Source organism: Castor canadensis, chromosome 12, assembly GCF_047511655.1.
Source record: "Castor canadensis chromosome 12, mCasCan1.hap1v2, whole genome shotgun sequence".
Taxonomy (NCBI): Eukaryota; Metazoa; Chordata; class Mammalia; order Rodentia; family Castoridae; genus Castor; species Castor canadensis.
The window spans coordinates 86,155,466-86,178,446 of NC_133397.1; the positions used below are offsets into that span (position 1 = coordinate 86,155,466).

Below are 22,981 nucleotides of genomic sequence, written 5' to 3' on the forward strand. Positions count from 1 at the left end.
TGGGGAACAGTGTGGGGAGCACGCAGCAGCCAGAGCCATGTGGTAGTGATTTAGAGGGCAGAGGAAGGTGATTCTGAAGATGAGAAGGGACTTCCAAAACCTTGGATGAGGGCTGCACTCTCCACCAAGGGCTGTGGGGCTGGGAGCCACAGCAGGTAAAGGCTTGTCTCAGACAACTATGTGATGGTATCCAGGAGATATTTTGATACCAATCTCTACTTGTTTGGCAAAATATGTTAGGAAAATGACCCAAATGTGAGAGGGGAGGGAAAAACAAAACCAAAACAACCAGGTAGCCAACCTTTCATTTCTGAGAGAAAATGCTGTTTTAATTAGGACTAACTGTAAGGCCTTAAATTCACATACATTATTTATGCCGTTACTTTTCAAAGAGGAAAGAGGTAATCCAATCTGTTCATTGGGTCTGAAAGGATTTTAACAAAGCTTTGCTAAAACTTTATAGAAAAATAATTCAATGTCACATCCTTGGCGTATCAGCCGAGAATGAAGGACTGAGACTCTCTTCTGTCCATGGTCCCGTGAGTAGGCTTAGTATGCCTGCCCTTGTCACCAGGTCTCAGGGGTCACATTTGGCCCCAGAGCACCTTCCCCGGGGACTGCAGCACATGTCAGGTTTGGCACATATTTTAAATTCTATTTTACTTTCATATTTACAAATTCAGGAGGCCTTTTTGAAAAAAAGGCTGAGGCTGCCTTTTAAAAAGGCCTGGCTCACTCCTCGTAGTCCTAGGCTCGTCGGCACCGTGCAGATGTGAGTGCAAGGGACTCTCGGGGTAGCTGTCCCTTCCCCTCTCCACAGCCCTTGTTGAAGGATGGCATCTGTGGCTTGCTCCTTACCAGGCCGGCCCCACTGCCTGGAAGATGCATTACTGGAGGCTGCCTTGGCTTAGGATTTTATTGCTGGTGAAGTTGATTATTTGACTTCTAGCCATTTAGTCCAGAATGGTGGCGTGATCAGAGAGGAGTCTGAGGTGGCCATTCTGCTGAGATGAAAGGATGCTGAAATGTGTAAACAGCACTGAATTCTGTGGTGTGGCACCCACTTGTCTTCAGCCCCAGTGTTTAGTTTCTTCTCGGTTGGTCCATCAGACTGAAAATGTTTCATCTTTTTTCCCCTCTGAGGAGAGTGAAGGCCTGTGGAGGAGATAGATGGAGAACTGCCTGCTGCCTACTGGAATGGGACAAAGATGAGAGACACATGAGTCAGGAGGGTGTGCCCTAATCCACAACAGCCTGAGCTCCCGGCCCAGCCAGCTTTTCCTTTCTTATGCCATATCTCTTTTAAGACTCCCAAGATGTTCCCCTTCTCAGGAGGAAAGAACATTTACTCCCCTCTTTCCAAAACTCCATATCTTACCCTAAATGAGACAGGTGCTTGACAGGGCAGAGACTCTGAAACATTGGCTAGCATGAGTATCATTGCACAGGCATGAGTTCTGAAAGAACTCACTACTGTGGTCACTACTGAATGTCACAGGAACTCAATGGTCACAGAAAGTATGCTTTGCTTCCATGGTTACAGTAACAATAAGAAGAGATGTCATTTTATGACTCAGATTGATCCTGCATGGGCCTTGGTGACTTTTGTAGCTCCTCAGCTTCACCATCCCTCTTAAAAGTGCTGCAATTGATCGGTTACAGGTGACAGCACCCCAACCTGTCAGGAGACCTGCGGTGCAACTGCCAATTTGGCAACTGAAGGATGCAGCTGCTAACGCTGTGCCATGTTTCCTCCTGGTCTGTCCAACAGACTGAAAATGGTTTTTCTCCCCTCTGAGGAAAAAGGCCAGTGGTGTCCTGATGACACACATGCAGGGGCTGGGTGGGGCCCTCAGTACATTTTACATCCAAGCAAAGCAGACATAGTCAGGTACAGCACCATCTGCTCACAGGACCATGGAAGATCTTGGAGATCTGAAAGAGGGCTGTGACAGAGCAAGTGTCATTTCTGTGCTCAGATCTCCTCTTGGTTAGCCCCTGAACTAGCAAAGATAACTGGAGTCATAGGTCCTGTGCATTAATTTAGCAAAAAATCTGGTTTCTGATACCCAAATAGTTTAAAGTCCCCTTTGAAGCGGGCATATAGGCGTCGGATGTCTCGTTTACTGATGCCCAGAAAGTAGTGCTCCACCTTGGTCCTGTTATACACGGTAATGCCCGGAGGGATGGTCGGATATGACACGAGGTGGTCGATGCCAGCTTCTCTCAGGATGTATGGGGCATCCTCCTCTAGGGTCTCGTGGTGTCCAATCACACTGTACTTTATCTCACAAGGTGCACAGAGCTCTGCATACGTCACCCAGTGGATGATGTGGTCCCCAAACTGAATGTCTAGCCATCTGTGGTTTGGGTCACCCAGGTAGCGCACAAAATCCTCAAACTGGATCCCCCGGGTCTCTGTCCGGTTTCTCCTGTACTTCTTGATGATGCCAGGTGCAATCTCATGCCTGTACCAAGGTTCAAACCGAGGATTGTGAACAAACTTGTCCTTAAATGCAGAAATCAGTCTTTCGAAGGGATCTCTTACAATAAAAAACTTGAAGTATGTTTTCAATCTAAGGAAAAAAAAAAGCAAACAGGAAGTTAACTTAAGCTCCTGGAGGCAGGAGCCTAAGAAGCCTAATGGTTGAGAGGATGGAGAGGGAAGAATGACAGGGGACGAGCCCTGCTGTGAATGCATCCCATGCGTGTTTTCCTTATCTACTCCAAGATTCTCTGCCCTGACCGCATTACCAGCCCATTTTACAGGGGAGGAAATGTAAGCTTGGAAAACTCAACTTCCAAGGTCACAACACTCATGCTGAGCGATTGCTGTGAAGACTCTATTTAATCAATTTTTGCTTTTGAATTAATTCAGAACCTTAAAGGTTTGAGAACCTTTAAGTTTTAATCCTGGGCAGAAAATCACCAGGGCTAGAACTGTAAGAGTCAGGATTAACCAAGGTCAGAGAAAATTACTTTAAGGGTATAGCTTTAAAAATTCAATTCAAAATTGCCAGGGGGGAAGAAAAATAAGAGGGCAGAGGATAGAGACAAAATAGAACTTGAAGCTGCACACTCCAGCTGGTAGGAAGGTGGGCTGGAGAGCTGCCAAGAGTGGCTGTAGCAGAGCAGGAGCACTGGAGTGAAGGGCCTGTGGCAGTGACGATGATGACAAAGATGATGACAATACTGTATTTATGACAACACTGCATTTACAGTATGCTTACACATGCCAGAAACTCTTTCCTCAATGGGCTTGTCTTAATTCAGGAGCCTCACAAAAGCCCGTAAAGTAAGTAAGGGTGAAAACAGGACAGTCCACACCCAGAGGTGTTTTGGCAGGGGTTTGACAGCCAGGAAGGTGAATTAGCTCAGGGCAGGAGCAAGGCAGGGCAAGTGGCTATAGAGTTATAGGAGGGCAATGCTCAGCTGGCAGCCTGACTTTAGCTGCTGCTAACGCTGGCAGCCTGACTTTAGCTGCTGCTAACACACTCTGATTCCTTTACACCTGGCTCTGTGGGGCCACTTCAGAGCTAACATGCGAGAATTTTTCCACTCATTGCTGCAATCAGGGAAGTCTGTCCTGCCTGCTCTGGGTCCAGAGCACATCACCTCAGGGGGAAGCTCCTGTAGAAGCAGGCACACACCTCTGGGAAAAAATCAGGCACTGGTGGGGTTCCTTACAACCCAAATCCCTTTCTTACGAATAAAGATCGTATTTAGTAAGGAATCCACAAAACTTAACAAAAAGTGACCACTCTTTTCTATCAATATTACATAAACTTTAGTGGACTTCATGACAGGAAGGCTGGAAAAGACATTCCAAAATTCTCACAAAGGTTAGGGAGTTTCCAGGCACAGAATCCTGCTTATAGATTGGGAGGCTGCTCAACAACACAAACCAGCAGTCCCCCGTCCTTGGGGAGATGAGAATATTCAGCAAATATGACCTAAGCCGAGGCTTTCTTCTCAGGCCTTCAAAATTGCCTCTCCCCTTTGAGGAAACTGTTCTTACCGCTTCTGAATTCCTGCCTTGCTGAAGGAGGAGAGACGAGGGAGGCCATTCTTCTCATGGTCATGAACCACATTCTCGGGGATTTCCTCGATGGAAGGGAATGCTCCTGGGAAGGAAGAGAGAAGATGTGTTGGCTATCTCCATGTGACCCTTAAAGAGAAGTACCCATTTGTCTCATCTTCAGCCCCATGTTCCCCATGGCACATATGATAAGCCCACTCCCAATATTCAAGTTTATGTCCTTGGATGGTCAGGATAAGAAAGTGAGGGAAAGTTTTTTGTAATCAATAAGGCAAGTGGAGGAGAGAGACGGCTGCGGGGGAGAAAGAGAGACATATACTGACTGTGCATCCCTGGCGCTATGTTGGACAAAATCTTCCCACAGAAAGCTCAGAGCATGCAACTGAATTCCTACCACCAGCAGTAGTTATTCTACTCTGAGACTGGGGAGAAATGTAAGAGGAGCAGGATGCAAAAGGCAGCGCCCACGCCTCCCCACAGTACCATCAGTGCCCTGGCAGGCTGTGCTCTCTGACACCAAACCTCAGACCTATGGTAGCTCTCAGACAACCTCACAGCAGCCCACATTGGCAAAGGAGTTTGATGCTAGAAAAATCTGGTAGAAGTTATGGAAGCTGCAATCCATTTGGAACAGGAGTTGAAGGAGGACAGCTGTGTCTGAGGAGGTAGAGCAGTGTCAACAGCCACTATCTGTCCTTAGGGTTGGTGATCATGAATCTGAGAAGGATTCAGCCACACTTCTGTAAATTTTAACATCTAACTTCATACTAATCCTATCCTGTCAAACTCTGAGTCCAGGAAAGAAGAAGCTCTCACGAGTCATCTAAGAAGTGGCCACAGCCTTGACTGTCCTATTCATTCCTTCCTCCCCCAAATATTTAAGGCCCAGTCCAGAACTTGGTGCATCCATACTTGGTGTGGATGACTGTAAATGAGCAAGGTGAAAGTCAGCTCTTGAGGGGACCACAGAAGAACCAGTTCTGTGGATCTGCACCTGGGTCCCTCATGCCTGTCCCTGTCCAGATGCATCAGTGACGACTGAGGACAGCCATCAAGACCAATTGCCTGTGTTTTATTATATGAACTGGCAAGTCCACTCCTCTATTTTTTTCCTTTGGTTTCTTTTCATTTTTTAAGGAATGAATATGAAACAGATTACATAAACCCATGGTGTTTTTACAAGTAAATAAGCTAAAGACTACTGAGATTAAACTACTAAATGAAACAAATTGGACAATAAATTTCCTCTCAAAATCAGTTTAATTTTGTTCTTACCAAATTTTTTACTGTGTCTGATATTGAGGTCAAGGGTAGTTCTTTTTCTTAATTTTAATTAATTTGTAACTGAGACATGAAAACATAAAAGCAATACATATTAATGGGTTAGTGAGGTGTTTCAATACAGTACCTCGTGGCCCTTGTAAGTAGGTGCTAACTTCTTTAGGTTACAATGCTTCACAATGCCTTGTCTGATTTGTGAGCCTTTTTGTACAGTCCTTGTTTTCAATTTGATTTGTGACTTACTACCCAATTAAAACATCTAAGATACTGCCACATTACTCCTAAAGCACATTAATTGTACATCCAATGGTGGGAAGATGAGGTTTTACCCTATCTCCGTCAACCAAACTGTGAAAGAATAAATGCTTGCCAACAATCACCAGTGACTGAGAGAACCCCCATGCCACCCACTCTTGTGCCCAGGATCTCATTCCTGACTAGGAGTCTCAGGGCTGTTAGTTGAAACTAAGTTCTTTTTGAAGCTGAATTTAACAGAGCCCATAATCATCTTGAATAACCAGAATTTACACAAACTGGATGTTTGAAAGAAACATTGAGGGGGCAGGGGGAAGAAATGGCCCAAACAATATATGCACATATGAATAAATAAAATTAAATAAGAAAAGGAACAGTGAGTAATCAAAACTTCAGTGAATAAACTCACTTTTCTATGATCTCATTTGTTCCCCAGTAAATATCTGATTTCCTGAAGCACTCTAACTCAATCCTCTGACTACAGACACTTGGCAGAAAGTAAGCTGCAATTTCTTTCTATCCAACTGGGGCAGAACACTTGGTCTGCAGGTGAGGAGGTACCAAGGCTCATGAGGTAGGGCTCCTTTTCCAGGCCCTGGGGTGTGGGCTCTTCCTACTAGAGAGGGCACCATGAGGATGTAGCTCAGTTAGAGCACTTGTCTAGCAATCTCTAGATTGGGTTCAATCTCTAGTATAAGAGGGAAGGGGAGGAGAGGGGAGGGGAGGGAAGGGGAGAAGAAGGAAGGAAGGAAGGAAAAGAAATCTACCTCATCAGTTTTTATAGCACAACACTAATGGGAAAAATAACAGAGAACCTTCTGGAAGGTTTCCAGTAGTTTCAGGAGAGCCTACTGCCTCCCTTGCCCAGGTAAACCCTTCACATCACAGATGACATTCATCATTTAGGACGCACCATTTAGGACTATCAGTACTTTCTTCCACTGGGTGTTGCCCACTTTGGGAGTCTGGCAGAAAAGAATCTGGTGCTTGTCACAGACAAATATACGGTCTAGGACAAACTTGGAGACCACAGTGTGTGAGAGATTCTTCAGGGCCTCATCCCTACAGACATTTCTGATAAGCTCCAGCCGCTCCAGATAGATCAGGGGTTGATCAAGCCGGCTGTCTGGAAGCATCTTTCCTGTTGGCTGCAAGTCACAAGGGGGAAAATAGGCACAAAAGATCATCAGTAGGAAACAGGCCAGACCTGAGCCAGACTCTAACCATCCACAGAACCCTTCTCCTCCCCTTCTCCTTCTAGAGTGACAACCACCACTTCCAACCACCTCCTCAGCCCTTTCTCTGGGGCTTTCTACTGCCCTGATGAGTAATGGGAATGACTGACACAGGTGGCCAAGAAAATGGATGCCCACTCAGTTCCTGTGACTTTCCTTCTCAAGAGAAGGTTGACTTAAAAATCCTGAAAGGATGAGAAAGCTCAAGTTCCAAAGTGTGGTGTGTACCCTCTGGTGCTGTTCTAGAATCTGAGGGCATGTCCATAACTTGGGAGGCTTTTGGCTGAAGCTCAATCCCAGCCTCCACTGCTCTGTGGGCAGCAGGACCATTTGCTACACAGCAGCTGCTGCGTCTGGACTTGGGGCATGGAGGCAGCTGCAGGGTCTTGTGCAGACACGCAGGAAAGCCCCAGCTGAGTGAAACACATGTGGCATTGCAAGTGTGTGTGTACATACTCATCATACATGTATGAGTGGGTCAGATGGAGGGGAGGAGACAAAGGAAGATGCACCAGCACACAGCTGTTCAGTGACCTAGTGCCAAGGGAGTTTATACCCCTCACTGCTCATGTCATGGCAGTGTGCCTGCCCCAGATGCTGCCTAGTCCTTCAAGAAGTGTTCTGAAATAGTGCAGCTATTTCTCCAACCCCACTCCTCTGGCCATGCCTCGCTGTAGTCAGGTCTCAGCATTCTGAAGCGTTTCTGCTATTCCCTGTACTTCTTCCCTTAAAGCTATACAGAACTCCTCCCCAAGATTTTAAAGCAGATGATTCTCCCAAATTAACTTTATTGAATGGACCCAGATGTCTTCAAATGCACTGGTGTGCCAGGCAATCTATTTTTGGCATAGTTGTAAAGCCCGCCCTCTCTGGATCTAGGCCTTCTACTCTCACAAGGGATGCTTTCTATTTTTACTGGGTTCTAACATGCCATTTTTATACTGCAAAACACACAGCAAAACTGCCCCCTTCCTTGGTTTAATTCCAGACAGACAAATGTTTTTAGAGATTGCTTGACCCATTTTACCCCTTCTGGCACAATTGTAACCTCAACCTTCCAGACCCACAGTGGGGCTTGGCAAGGATGAGGGACCTCATGAGTGTATCCCCATCCTGGATAGGGAATGATGAGGAATTTATGCACAAAAGGAGCCTGTGGAGAACAATGTGGTGTTAGTGTGAATGTGAGTGAGATCTGGGTAAAAGCTCGCCACCCTGGGCTCTTCCTGTTAATGCCCATATGATTTTGAGGACTTCCCGTTTTCTTGGATTCAGTTCTCTCATTCACACAGTTCAGAGGCTGGATCCCCTGCTCTGCTGCCCAAAGCCCTTTCTCATGCCAAAAGTCCATTTTGGGTGAAAGATCTTTGCACATTCCCACTTTTCTCCTGACCTTGCTCAACACACTCTGTTCCCCCTGGTGAGGCTTGCACAGCTGGTCAGGAATTCTGTACAACCAACAATTACACAGCACCCATGAGGGAGGAACATAAAATAAATGCAATTCATGCCTCCACCAAATGGAAGCTAAAAAGGTCAATGGAAACCCACAAGTAGCAAAAGCGACTATAGGTTGAACATCTGTTATCCAAAATGCTTGGAAACAGAAGTGTTTCAGGTCTTGGAGCTGTTTTGATTTTGGAATATCTGCATCAACATGTGAGATATCTTGGTGATGGGACCCAAACCTAAACATGAAATTCATTTATGTTTCATCTATACCTTATACATATACAAAAGCATATACATAGCCTGAAGGCAATTTTATGCAACATTTTAAATAATTTTGTGCACAAAACAAAGCTTCATGATGTGGTATTTTACACTTGTGGCAGATACTGGAACATTTTGGATTTCAGGTTTTCAGATTAGGGATGCTCAACTTGAATTATAAAGCAGGCTACAATGATGAGTGGAAACCACTGAAGGTAAGGGCAGATGGAGGAAGCACATTCTATGGGATGGGGACACCATGCAAGGGTCCCTAAGGACAGCTGAGTCCATATCAGAAGGGACAGGGCGTGAGCCTACCTGCAGTTCCTCAGGAAAGTGCTTTTCTTCTGGCAACTTCCCCACTTCCGGCACAGTTGTTAGGAACAGAAACTCCTGTTTGGCACTGTACCCTGGAAGACAAAAAGGTAAGAAAGATGTCTTCTCATGGAGCAATAGGCAAGTAGATGGATGGGACAGAATGGGGACCCAGGAAAGGATCCACACAACATCCAAATGACCTTTGACAAAAGTGCAAAAGCAACTCAACCAGAGGAGGACAGCCTTTTCAAGATGGAGCTGGAGCAACTGGACACTTACAGACAAGAGAAAAACCTTTATCTAAACCTCACCTCATTAAAAAATGAACTCAGTAATAAAGGGGTAAAGTTGATCACAGTACATAATTTACATGTATGGAAATATCATAATGAAAACCCTTTGTATAATTAATGTACACTAATAAAAATGTTGATAAAAAGGAACCCAAAATACATCATAGACTTAATTGAAAAACACAGAGCCACAAAAGTTTTTAAAAACACCAGAGGAGAAAATCTGGAGAAACGGAAATGAAAGGACCATCGGAGCTAGCAGCAAGTTGGACAAATCTACAGGGGATTGTGTCAAGTGAAAAAAGCCAAAGAGGTCATATACTACACATTCCTGAAATGGCAAAGTTAGGAGAGGAGAACAGAATAGTGGTTGTCAGGGCTCAAGAGAGGGAGGTAGATGTGGTTAAAAAAGGCAACATGGTCGGGCATGGCAGTGCCGGTAACCCAGCCAGCACTCCAGAGGCTGAGGCAGGAGGACAGAGTTTGAGGCCAGCCTAGGTCTTTATAAAGACCCGGTCTCAACAAAGTAAACAAAACAAAACAAAGAGAAAGACAACATGATGGCTCCTCATGGGGATGGAAATATCCTGCATTCTGCCTCGATCCACATGTACTACGCTGTAGCTTTGCAAGATACTTACTTAGGGAAACTGAGTAAAAGGAACCCAGGATCCCTCTGTGTTATTTCTTACAGCTGCAAGTCACTCACAATGATCTCCAAGTAAAAAGTTTAATTTACAAAAAATGAAAATCAGCAGTCACGTTAGTGCTTTTACACGATTCTAAGAAATCAGACTAGAGGAATCTTACAAAGTGCTCATTGCAAGCGCCACTTTTGGTGTAGAATTCAAAGATAATTTTCAGCTTTCTGCAAAGAAATGCTTACTTTTTGAAAATTTTCAAAGCCTCATAATCATAAATAAAAAGCAAGTATATAAAACTTGATTATACAAAAACATATTAAATCACTTAAAACAATCTAAACCCCTCCTCTTGAGTCATTACCACACTGCCTGCTGCACTGCCACCGGTCTGCCCCAGTCTGCTGTTAAACACCCTCCCTCAAAATGGGCACCCCACCTGTTCATTTTCCTTCCTCCCTACACAGCAAGAAGGCAACCCCCTACCAGTGTCCTGACTGCAACTGCACTCCTACCCGCCCATCCCCAAACTCCATAGTGACTGCACTTCCATGCAATCTCTTTGCTGCACATCTTTATGAAGCTCACTATAAACTTTTTTCCTTTTTATCTCTGTGTTCGAGTGAAAATGTAAACCTAGCCAGAGCTGTGTGCAGGAGCTGTTCTGAACCTGCAATTAGGACAAAGAGCATAATGCCCACAGGACAAGTGGATAGAAGTGTGAGAGCCTCTGGCCCCCAGTGCACCTGACCACACTCCAGGGGCTCTGAGACCAAAGATGGCCCAACCTCTACCACTTCAACCTGTCACCTTTGAACACTGACATGCTAGATAGGTTCTGCAGAAACCTAGGCTTCCTTAATAACATTTTGGATAGGGAAATATATCCTGAATTCAACCAGATTCAGATAAAGCCAACAGCACAGCTTACATTTGGTTTCTTTTTCCATCACCAGTCATTTCCAGCAGATGCCACCATCCCCATTGGAACCAGAGGCTCCTCTCTACCTTGCCCCTCAGGAGCAAGTCTCTAGGTTCAGGGTAGAGGATTCTATCCTCAAGATATGCCAGGTATCTTCGTGTCTTAGCTTACTTTTGTTGTAGTCATATGTTAATAATTTTGTTCAAAATGTCTAAATTCACCAAGTGAAGTACTGCTTTATTTTTCAAGAAGCAATCATGACCCTTGGTCTCACTAAGGACACTGTGTATATATTTAGTCTCACAACCTCACGACTCCATCCCTTGTACATGCTGGGTCAGGGCATGGAGACATTCAAGTCCCTAGCTCTGTCCTCAAGCAGAGGACTTACTAGTGAATTGAGGGACTGGAAGAGGAAGTCAGACAGAAGAGAAAAGAAAAATCAGTGTCTACAGACATATCAGACCTACATGATGCCATATTTCACTTTATGTACATCAAATAGCCATCACAGGGCAAGATTTATTTTCCCGTAATAAAGTCTAGCTACAACACCTGATCCTAGTTCAATATGACATGAAATTTGCTGAGGATAAATCCTGCAAAAAATGCCATTGTGGTTCCATAGCTCAGTTGAAAGGGAAACCACTGCAGCATCAAAAAAATGGCAAGTCTTGCTTTTAACAGCAAACAGACAAATGTACCCTTGCTCTTGGCTTGAGTGGCAGGGCAGTCATGAAGAACAGGCATATGTGACAAAAACACATGCATTTACTGGCTGAGATTCTAGACCAGGGATCCTTTTTCCAGAGGACAGAACTACAAGGAGCAGCTCCAGAATACCTGAGTTACCCAAGCCCTGTGAACACCAAGATCCATTATAGGAAATGGAACTTCACCATGGCAGACACCACTGTGTTATAAGTTATTTCTTCACAATGATACTTTACACAGGGCTTTCAGTTCAAAAGCAAAAACACTGTGAACATGTGTGAAATAAAGACCAGCAGCACATGAAAAATCCACAATGGTCACATATCTACAAACTTCTTCAGTTTCCTGATCCACCAGTGGGTCAAGAAGTAGGCCACAAGGCCACCCCAAATGTCAGAGGGCAGAAGTGCCTCCTACCACTTGCTTTCTGAGGAGACCTGGTAAGCTCCATTCACTAAACCAGTGCTTGGGGGGCAGGGCACCATGTGAGAGGTGCCCATGCCACCCCTAGCCCAGGAGGAGGCACTGAGTCCTTCACTTCTCCTGGATACCTGACCTAGGCTTCATCATCCAGAATGTCAAGATGCCCTGCAGACTGGCTTTACCACCCCGATCAGAGAAGGAGCTCTTGGAAAAGGTGAGCACAGCACCTTTGCTGTGCAGTGTTTCGTGTATCCTCCCACCACTGGCGGTGCTCAGAGCTCAACCAACAGACATCCACCTTGTGACCCAATATATTTAACTGTTTGAGACAAGACAGGCTGGAATGAGTCCTGCCAACTACCCACTGTTTCAGCAACTTGACAGCAAAGGGTCCTTACCTGCTCAAGTATGTAAGTAATACCATCCTCACCTGAACTCTGCCTTGGGGAAAAGAGAGTGGGCCTGATTGTGCACTGGCTCTGAAGCCACCCAGAAGTAGGCCACAAGGTCACTCCAAATGTCAGAGGGCAGAGGAAGTGCCTCCTACTACTTGCCTTTAGGGAGACTGGTGGAGATGTTTGGTGAGTTACTTGGTGAGCTGGCTAAGAACAACCACAGACTCTTTCTCCAGGTTAAAACCTGAAAGCATGCCATCTTTCTTCACGGCTTTTACCTTCAATGTCTTACAATTTTGTTCCCCTTCCCAAAACACCCTCAAGCATGTATGCTTTTCTGAGATCATCTGTCATAAAACTTGCCATATTTCAGCGGAATGACACCCTGTTTATCAGACCCACTGGGATATGAGGTGTTATTTAAAAGCTCTGCTGCCAGAGAATATTGAAAAACAGAACACACATTTTACTATTTTCTTTTTTTGAGATAGGGTCTCATTATGTTGCCCAGATTACCTCAAACCCACTGGCTCACGTGATCCTACAGCCTCAGCCTCCTGCATAGCTGGGACTACAGGCACAAACCACTATGCCCAGATTATCTAGCTATCATTGATGGAAGCCTCACTAAAATATTCTGCACACAATCCTGTTTTTTGTTTTTTTACGTACAACAAATCACAATTTAATCTTGTGACCTTCCCTCCAGTGTCTTCCTTACTGGAGGTGACATTTAAGAGAACCACAAGTAGCCTCTGTTCTCACTCTCAGCAGCACTGTGTTTCTCTTTCAATTTTCCAACTGTTCTGCATTTGTGGTTCTCAACTGGACCCACTCCTGGAGATTCCTGCAGGAGAAAGCAGAAAACTCACAAAGTCCTACAGGGAAATCTCAAGTGCCCTCAGATGAGAACCTCTTAGTTCTCATGAGGGGTCACCATTATTGGTGGCATGTGACAGTGCTGAAGCTGCTGCAAAAATCCCACACACTACACAGTGAGGTCACTGTCTCAAATTTCAACTGCCCTCCAAGATTCAACTCTTGATCTTCTGATCCCAGTCCCTGGTGAAAGCTGTGATGCCTCTGGCCATCTGATACAGCGGGTACAGCACCACTTTGCAAGGCTGTGTAGACCTTCCTCCCGAGGGCTCCTGGAAGATGAGAGTGGAACTTTTGAAGAAGGCCAGAGCTATGTGCCTGATAACTATCCCTGAGTACAAACATGGAGCTTCCCTCTTTTCTCTGCAGATCTACCTTCCAGCCTTGTTCCTCCATAAGCAGTTTGAGCAGAGAGAATGAGGAGGAGATGTGGGCACTGGGTGGCCCTCAGCACAACCAGAAGCTCTTCAGGATGTAGCCTGCAACTCATGGTCACACAGATGGCCACCTGGAGTAAATCAGGGAAATTGCTGGTGTGGATATGTTTGTAATGCACTGCCAATAGCAGGAGGATGCACAAACTTCTGCTTAAGGTAAAGATGCTGTGCTCACCCCCGCTCCTGGTTCCCAAGAGCTCTCTCTCTGGCTGGGGTGGTCAAGCCAATCTGCAGCCACTAATGAGTCATTCCTACATCTCCTGTGAGCCTGGCCTCCCAGGCTCATTCACTTGGCCCAGGGAGGGAATGGTCACAGTGGTGAAGAGAACATCACACACCTTCTAGCCCACACCCAGTGCTTCACAGATCAGTGACACTCCCGGGAGGCTCCCAGAGCAGGGAGTGTGTCCCTTTTGTAGATGAAACATTGAGGCTTAAGTGAGCAAATGACAAGAAGACAAAGTAGAATCTGGTGTTTAGACATCCTCATCTGAATGTCCATATTCAGCAAAGGGGAGTTAAAAATCCTCCAGGACAATCTGACAATATATATTTAAATGACCCTCGTCCCACTGCACTGAAGGTGACCTTCAAACATGAGCCAACAATGCAGAACACCAGCTGGCACACAGACATGCTAAGCAATCATGGCTATGTTTCTCATGATGACATGAAACAGAGAGAATTTCCAAACTGGAATGCCTTTCTGGCAGTCAGTGGTGCTGGCTTTGGCCACAAAGAAAGAGCCTTCTCACTCTAGGGAAGGGGCTTGGGGAAAGTCTTCACCCCTTCCCACTTCCGTCTCCCAGCTCTGTGCCTTGAAAGATTTGGAATCCATGTAGCCTCCAGTCCTGGGATAGAAGTCACTTGTGTGTGTCCTTGGAAACTGTTACAACAAGGACTCAATTTAGCCAAAATTTGTTCTGCCCAAGTGTACTTACCATCTGGGTCTTTAAAGGTCAATGTGATGAATTTGCTGGCCACCATGAACATGAAAATAACCCAAAAGCATGCGGCCAACAGAAGCCACTGGTGGTGCATGTTGTCAAACGTCAGCCATTCAATGAGGCTTCCTGGAAAACACAAGTGAGATGCCTCTGCCACTTACAAGTCCATCAATCAAGCAACACATAAAAAAGAACAGGTGATTTCAATTAATAGAACCAATATAAATAGGTACATTTTTTCACTTTGCTCCAATGGGTATTTTGACTTGACATTTAATTTAACATTTTGTATTTAATTATAATATTGAAGAACCTATTTAATAATTAAATCAATTTAAAACACCCTAATGGAGGATAGCGATAATGAGAATTCCACCCTGCTTTCTTTTGGAAGCTGGGATAAAATTTTGCTGTTGTAGAGCAAGGCCAGTGTCACAATGAGCTCCCAAGAGAGCCTGGAAGCAGACAGCGACCAGGAAGTCTGCCAAGGACTAGACCTTTGCTGGGGGGGAATTTGCAAAGGGCAGAAGCTGTGCTGAAGCAATTATGAGCAGGCTGTGTTTGAAATGCAAACTGGCTGACAAGGTATAGCCACAAAAATAAACACCTGGGCTTCTTGCCTTGGGTCACTTGTTTGAGAGGGCTTGCACAGAATCTTGGGAGTGGATGCTCCTCATACTGTCACAACTGGGAGTAAAGTGGGGCTCAGTCAATCCTCAGCCTGTCACAGAAGTTACTCTCCACTGTAGGGAAACATAAAGAACCAGGAAGTCACTGTCAATTCAGTAAGAGGGACAAACAAGTATCTCACTTTAACACCACATGTCTTCGAGTCAGATCAGACCATCTAAAGGGAACCCACTGGGCTATCTGGTGTCTACCAGTGGCTGAGGCCAGCTATTACTTCTGGACAGAGATCCGGTCCTCAGCACATGCTGATGGCTGATGATTTCAGAAACACCTTATTGACTTTCATGGTCAGAGCTCAGCAAGGACCTAGGAAGATAATAATCCTCCCTTTTCCCGCAATGCTTATGTCCTAGAATCTCACCAGGCATCTGAAACCTGAATTCCTTCCACACCACCTACCTAGCAGTTCTCTGGCCCCCACCTGAAAACCTGTGACAGGAAGCTTGCCACACACCAAGCTGCCTGTACTATTACAGGGTGTCTTGTGAGCCACACTCTGATGCCCACACATTAGACCCAGCGTCTCCTGGAGTCCCCAGTTAAGGTTTCCATATTAAACCAATAAAGACAGGATTCCAGGAAATATTACTCTGTGCAGAGATATTAGGCCCAGTATGTATTCAAGTAGGGTTGCCAGATTAAACAAATAAAAATATGCGACACCCAGTTTTTTGGTTTTTAAAAAATTTTTTATTATTCACATGTGCATACATTGTTTGGGTCATTTCTCCCCCCTGCCCCCCTCCCCCACCCTCTCCCCTCATCCCCCCTAAGTTTAAGTTTTAAGTAAACAACATATCATTTCTCAGTATAGCTATGACTCAAACACTGCATGGGATATACTTACACAGAAAAAGCTATTTGTTGCTTTCTGAAATTCAAATTTAAGCATCTTATAGCTTATCTGGCAAAATTAGCCAGCAAGAGTTCTACCACAATTCCCTAACTGCCTGAAGACTGCTGTCCTGTCTCCAGATGGTCTTTTAAGCTTCCTTCTTCCCCTAGTCCTTGTTGGGGGTAGCACAGTATAAAGGGGAGAGTCTTAGCTTTGGTTCAAATCCCAGTTACACCACTTGCTACCTCTGGACTTGGCCTCCAGGTCCCATCTCTTATCCAAGGCCTTTGTCCCACCAGGGTGATGAGGATGAAATGAGATGATGTAGGAAAAGAACCAGAACCCAAAAGGAAACCTAAAACTTGACTGTGGTTGATGTGTTCACTATAGAGGAGTGAATAAAGTAATCTTAAACTGGCAGAGGCTACTATGGGAAGGGGGCGGGGAAGTAGCAAAGAGGTCTGGTAGAGATGAACCAATGTGGGTTACAGTACACAAGTGCATGGAAGCAATGCTAGGAATCTCTCTGTATAGCTATCTTTATTCCAAACTAGCAAAAATGCTATGTCTTTATTATCTCTTATGTTTTCTCTTCAACAAAATCAGAGAACAAGAGGGTGGAACAGGTTCTGCCCAGCAGTTGGGTGGGTTGAGGAGGAAGAGGGGAGGGGGGAGGTGACACAAACAATATATATACATGTAAGTAAATATAGAAATAAAATAAAAGGAGAGGGGGGGGGGGAAAGAACTAGAACCCACTAGCCTATGGCAGACCCTCAGTGAACTAGGTTGACCAGTCCTCGGCACCTTTTGTGACTTTCTAGTTTAAGCTATATATCCTTCTAGCATGGTAGACGGAAATGAACACAGCTGCATGATCTTCCCCAAAAAAGGGAAAAGAAAGGACAGGTGTTCATCTCAGGTGACTACTCACTTTTCCCTTCTAAAGACAATGTGCTCAAAGAGCCCTATGCCCTGCAGTCCTGAGTCCTGAACTTGTCCTCAAGACAGTGATACTTGGACCCATCCCCGTGGGTCACAGGGCTAGTGCCCCACTGAGAAACCCTGGCTGCAGTCCTTTTCCAGCAAAGGTGCCAGTGTTGTTGGGGAGGAGCAATAAAAACAGAGACGACAGCCTGGGCCTGGCAACCCACACTCTCCTGGGATATGTGCTGTAGACAAGTGAACATGTAAGAGGGGGCTGGTCAGGGTTGTGTGTGTGTGTGTGTGTCCTGCTCACATGCAGACATGCTTGCTCTGAAGAACAGGTAAAGGGGACTTTGGCCACTGCCCACTCTGTCACATGCTTTGTTTGCTGCTTATTCTACTATCTTGGTCCTTGAGCACCCTTGCCTGGCTCATGGGAGGTTTTATAGTTAAAAATCTAATTTTCTCAATGGGAACTAGATCTAACTTGATTCTGCCCACAGAGCTCACCCCTAGATGAAGGAAGAAGACGATAAATAAATAGCCTCACCTGACAATAAACAACCTCACCTGAACTGACCATCGCCTCATTCACACTCTAGGAAGCCAGGTGGTATAGGGAGCAGGCGATCCACATCTAGGCTGGCTAGAACACACACAGGGACAGCAGTTACAGAAGGAGGTGAGGGGCAGGGTTCCAGGCCACAGGACAGGTCCATGAGTTTCAAGGCATAGTCAGAAATGGGGTCAGACAACATGAAAACTTAAGAGAGCTGTTATGGAATTCATTCTCCTCCTTGCATGCAGTGGAAAGCCACTTAAGAGTATTTAACAGAAGAGGGGAGTGAGCATGTGATATGACTTTAAGTTTGATTTAAATTTCTCTGGCAGCAGAGTCAAAGATGCAAAGAGCAAATGTTGAGTCAGCAATGGGCCATTTTCATTCCTGGAGGAGGAATCAATCCATTCAGGCATAAGCAAACCTGGCTGGGAGCTCCATGCCCCCACATCATTGCTCATGTCTCTAAAAACCAGTGAAGGAACTAGGGAGATCCACAGTATCTTATATGTTGGGTTTTGATGAATCTGAAGAGGGGTGTATCCAGAGAACTGTGGTGTGACTTGCTTTGAGATTACACACCTCTGAATCTCAATATCTACCTCATGGTGTCTGACTTTATGTTAGGAGCCCTGACTGTATGATAGAATCACCTGGAGAGCTTTTGAGAGATAGCAATGCCTTGGTCCCCAAAAAAGCCCAGCTAAGACAACCTGAATCTCTGCAGGTGGCATCCAGGCAAGTTTTATAAGCTCTGCCTAAGACTCCAGAGCAGCCCTGACTGGGAGCTGCTAGTCCAAGAGGCCCCCTGCTTGACAAGTTTTAATGCCCACACAATCCACTGGGAATCTAATTAAAATGCAGATTCTGGACATTCCAGCATAATAGCTACTCTCCCACCACCACTTTCCTTTTCCAAAGGAGGACTGGCAGCAAAAGCTTATCTAGCCAGCAGTCTATTGATGCCCTGAATTACATGTGTTCTGAATAAGCAGTTTAGAGAGGTTTCAACAGAATCTAAGACCTTCCATCACTGTCCCCATTTCACTCTTTTCCAGCTCTTCCATCTATGGACAACTAGATTCTGTACAACTAGGATTTGTCTGACATTGGGAAAAAAACAAACAAACAAAAACAGGACAATTTGCCCCACTTTCTAAACAAAATGAAAGGCACTGCAAATTCACTTAGCCCCAGCTCCTTTAAGCCTGCCCCATTCTCCACACTGCATCCCTTCAAGAGACCTGACACACAGAGTCCTTTCTCCAGGGTTCTGCTACAGGCTGCTGCTCTCCCCATAGCCAGGTGACAAATGGCCTTTAAAAAGCCTGACATTTTCTGTAATTAACTCCCCTTTGTTCAAGGATCGAAGACAACTCCCAACATGCCATTTGCAGATAATGTGTGCTTGCATCCCCCTGGCTGCTGTGCATCTTCAAGCTTTCTTACTTCTAGTCATTACATGGGATTTTCACATGTCAGGATTTGAAAATCCACAGACCCTGCTTACTGGGGAAAGTAGGGTCAGGGAAGCAAGAACACAAATGAACCTACAAGAAGTCTTAATCTCTTTTCTCTCTTAAACAAAAGAAAAATGGCACACATTTGATATGTTTGTAATTTTTAACAATGGCTATGGTACAAATCCTCCCTTCCCCGAATTTTGAAAAAATGCTTGATAGTCAGGTGTGGTGGTGCGCACCTATAATACCAGCACTCGGGAGGCAGAAAGATGGCAAATTTGAGGCCAGCCTGGACAACATAGCAAGACCTTGACTCAAAAAAAATATATAAGAAAAAAGAAACAGACATCTATAAATATAAATTTATTTTTCTCAGCTACAAATAACACACCTGCTAATAGCTTATTTTTTGAATTGCCATCCAAAGGCACATAGCCCTTCTTACTGGGCCATGGTACCTAACGTGCTCTGCCTTTAAAGTCACGTTGCTTTGGTAAAGGCTCTCAAAAGCCTGTGGTAAACAAGCCCATTGAATCCATTCATTTGGCAATATTCACCTGTGCCTCCTCTGAGCCAGGGGCTGTCCTAGCCCGCAGGACACAGCAGCACATATTCCCTGCTCTCTGTGCTTCATTCTAATAGAATAATTGATGTGTACAATCACCTGTACCCAGGTAAAAGTGCCATGGTTAATACTAGAGAAGGGGAAGGAGATGAAGGCCATAGCTTCTGGGCCAGAATGGTGTTGAAAAGATGTGGAAAGAGGAAGGAAGCTGATATGGTTTAAATATGCCATATCCCCACAGGTGGATGTGTTGAACACTTGGTTCTAGCTGGTGGCCCTATTTTGGGAGGTGATGGAAACTTCAGGAGGTGGGTGCTCACTAGAAGAAATAGGTACAGGGGCATGTCCTTGGGACTCTATGTTGCCCTGGCCCCTTCCTAAGCAAGCAAGAAAGAAAACAGTAAGAATATGGAATAGCCCAATTCAAATACCTGATGAGCTCACATTCTCCATCACAGATCTTCTGAGGCCTGGAAGGCTCATATTTCTGTGTTATATTTGCCTTCACTGAGGTTCTAGGCTCCTCTTGTCACTATATAAGATAATTCAAAAACAACAATGAGCATCATTAAAAAATAGGTCAACTTTTTGGCTTATACTTGGGAAGTAGTTAACTACTTTGATCTTAATTATATTTTGCAAAACAGGTCTCTTATAGAAGCAGGTAGCATTTGTATTTCTTAGTAAATGAGTAAATATTCTAAATGTACCATGAGAACTAGCTGTACAAAAGTCTCCCATGTAACTTAGTATGAAAAATGAAATATTTTTAGCAAAAATAATCAAATCCTAGTCTACCTGTTTTACAAGTTTGATATTGGGTAAACGATTACCAATTATTCCAATGTTTTCTGGATTTTGTTTCCCTTCAAGCTTTCGCACCTGCCAGATTCTAGATAAATGTTACATAGTGAATGAGTCTCTGGTAAGGAGTCAAGTTTATGGACCTACTAGTGTTAGCCGGCCAAATAAACATACAACTGCCTTTACTCTAAAAACTCAATGGAAAAATTAAAAGAAATTTCATGTTATGTGGCTTGAATATGCTGTAAATACTCTTACTCACATTTTCCCAGACCTGCATAACCTGAAACCTGCATTCTGTAAGGTGCCCCTGTCTTTCTAGATCTTTCCCACTTTTTTATTGTATAGCCTCCCCAAGCTTTCATAAATGATATGAATATAACTGTAAATGCCCCAGGATATTTATGAATTTTTTCCTTTCTCTGTAAGCCTTGCAAATACTCTTATTTTCATTTCAGTGAAGGAGAGAATTTTTCTCTCAGATATTTAAGGTTCTGTTCCTCAGGGTCAAGAGAAAAATGGAAAAAAAAAATCTTTCCATCTTGAAATTCCAATTCTGAGCTAAGACGACTATGTCCTAATTATTCTGGAGTGGGGGGATCATTTCTGTCTTTGTGACTTTCCTTTTTAATCCAGTCACCTGAAAGAAAAAAAAATGAAGTAGGTGGTTGATGACCAGCCAGCCAGAGCAAAACTGAGCTAATTTTAATAACATCTCAGACATTTCTAACTCTGGCAGTTAAAACTGGCCCATGCAATAGTCCAACTCTTCATGGCCCAAAGCCCAAGACTGGGTATTTCAGACAAATAAACCTTTATGGCAGTCCCACTGCTTAGCTAACCAGCCCCTGGCGTGCTGCTTCCTATTGACTGCCCGGCCCTTTCCTGCCTTTAGCAGACTTGAAGAACATAAAACAGACAGTTTTTGAAAAACCTGGTTCATCTTCCCAGCCAAAAGAGCAGGAATAAATTGATACTTCGACCTCCAACGCGGGACAGGCGTCTCTGCTGTGAAAGTCAGAGGCAGAGAGCACTGGCAGCCGGTTGGCAGGGATCAGGGATGTCCAACCTGCCTTCAGCGGGCGCCCCCCGTGCATTAGGGAAAGTGGCACAGGTTCCTTCTTCCTGCCCCCTCTCCGCAAGCTCCCTGGACCCAACGCAAAGCCTCAGCCAAGGATGAAAGAATAACTTATGGATGGTCCACGTACCAATAATTCCTCCCATCACAGCATCCCGCCCAAGGACGCCGCCTATTGCATAATTAAGTGATGAAGGCTTTACCCGAGAATCCCTCCAACTAGGGAGGTCCCTAAGTCGCCCAAACACGCTGGGATGTCGCCGGTTTTTCCGTCCACGCCAGGATGGAGGTCCTGGGCAGTGAGATCCAAGCCTTCCCGCGCGTCCCCGAGCTCACCCTCCACCGAGCGGGCGATCGCCGGGTCCTCGGCTCCTCGGGCCGCGAACCTCTGCTCCGGCCTCGCGGGCCTGCGGGCGAGCGCGTGGGGTCCTGGCGGCCCCTGAGCGCGGGAGGTCGGCCCCGCCCAGGCCTCAGCGCCGCCGCCCGCGGCCAGCTGGACCCAGGGATGTGGCGACCGCAGCGCCGGAAGGAGAAAAGCCGAGCCCCCGGCGCCGGCTCCGGGGGGCGAGGCCGTTACCGCCCACCGCGGCCCCGAGCGCCTGCCCAGTTCTGCCGCGCACGCCGCCGCCCGCGCGCGCCCCCGCCGCCGCTGGCTCCCGCTCGTGCGCGCGCGTGCGCGCAGGGGACCCAGGGAGGAGTGAGGTAGGCGGCAAGGAGAGATCTCCAGGACCCTGGTCCTGTGCCCGTGCCTGCAGACGCATCCCAAGCACATTCCTCCCGAGATTCGTGCAGAAAACACACCTGGTGTTGAAGAAGAAAAACCAAATCCCAAATTTAGAAAGAGGCAAAAAAAAAAAAAAAAAAAAATTAAAATGGTAATTCAGTAATTGCTTCTTAAGAAATTTCAAACTTGGAAAAAGGCCAAATCGCCTGAGTTTGGTACTGCACAAGTCTGAATTCTTCCGTCGTTTCTTAACCCACAGGTCCAGAGTATCACAGGCACAGGGAGACCAGGAGGGTCTTAAGATTCCAGTCACGCTCAGGTTTCAGGGGGTATTGTTAAACTCAAGGCCAGTGTTACTGTATTCTAAGATGATCCTTACCCATTTGGTGCTGATAGGTTGCCTCACTTGTCCTTGTGTCCCTGGCTTGACTTGGGTAAGCACATTCTCAAGGACAGTCTGAAGTGGCACTGTGAGCTCAGCTCTGGTTCTTAGGAAAGCGCACCAAGAAAGCCCACCTGTATTTCCATCGTATCATGTTGGAGATTAAAGTTACCCCTAGTTTGGTTAACAGGTTTTTTCCTAAAACAGGAAGAGTATGCCCGTCCAGGAACATAACAGAAATAAATGCTTTAAAAACCTTTGAACCCACTTCGTAGGCCAGAGGCTGCAGGAACCATTTCTTTCCTTCCTGATACTCCTTTTGTGCTGCATTGTCTCCTGGGCAGAGGGCCCTGTTTAGTAGTCACCACGGAGGATGTTGCTCAATATGGAGTAAAATCTCAACTTCCTCTCTGGTTATGTATAAGGTAATCTGGGCTCTTTGGAGGAAGCCTGGATGACATG

At 45.5% G+C, this 22,981-nt stretch overlaps 1 protein-coding gene across 8 annotated transcripts; it reads right to left on the minus strand.

Moving 5' to 3' along the window:
* Positions 1–302: 302 nt before the first annotated feature.
* Positions 303–21,966, minus strand: Chst10 (carbohydrate sulfotransferase 10). Of its 8 annotated transcripts, none has more exons than XM_074050364.1 (9): positions 21,750–21,966; positions 19,963–20,063; positions 17,515–17,590; positions 15,100–15,235; positions 14,487–14,618; positions 8,842–8,933; positions 6,489–6,723; positions 4,019–4,124; positions 303–2,576 (listed from the first exon to the last, which is right to left on the minus strand). In XM_074050364.1, the coding sequence occupies exons 5-9, from the start codon at positions 14,584–14,586 to the stop codon at positions 2,039–2,041; spliced, it is 1,071 nt and encodes a 356-aa protein (XP_073906465.1). In that variant the 5' UTR covers positions 14,587–14,618; positions 15,100–15,235; positions 17,515–17,590; positions 19,963–20,063; positions 21,750–21,966; the 3' UTR covers positions 303–2,038. The 8 variants fall into 8 exon arrangements, with proteins under 8 accessions (XP_073906465.1, XP_020026012.1, XP_073906464.1 ...); XM_020170423.2 differs by having other exon boundaries at positions 21,617–21,966; XM_074050363.1 differs by lacking the exon at positions 17,515–17,590.
* Positions 21,967–22,981: the final 1,015 nt, after the last annotated feature.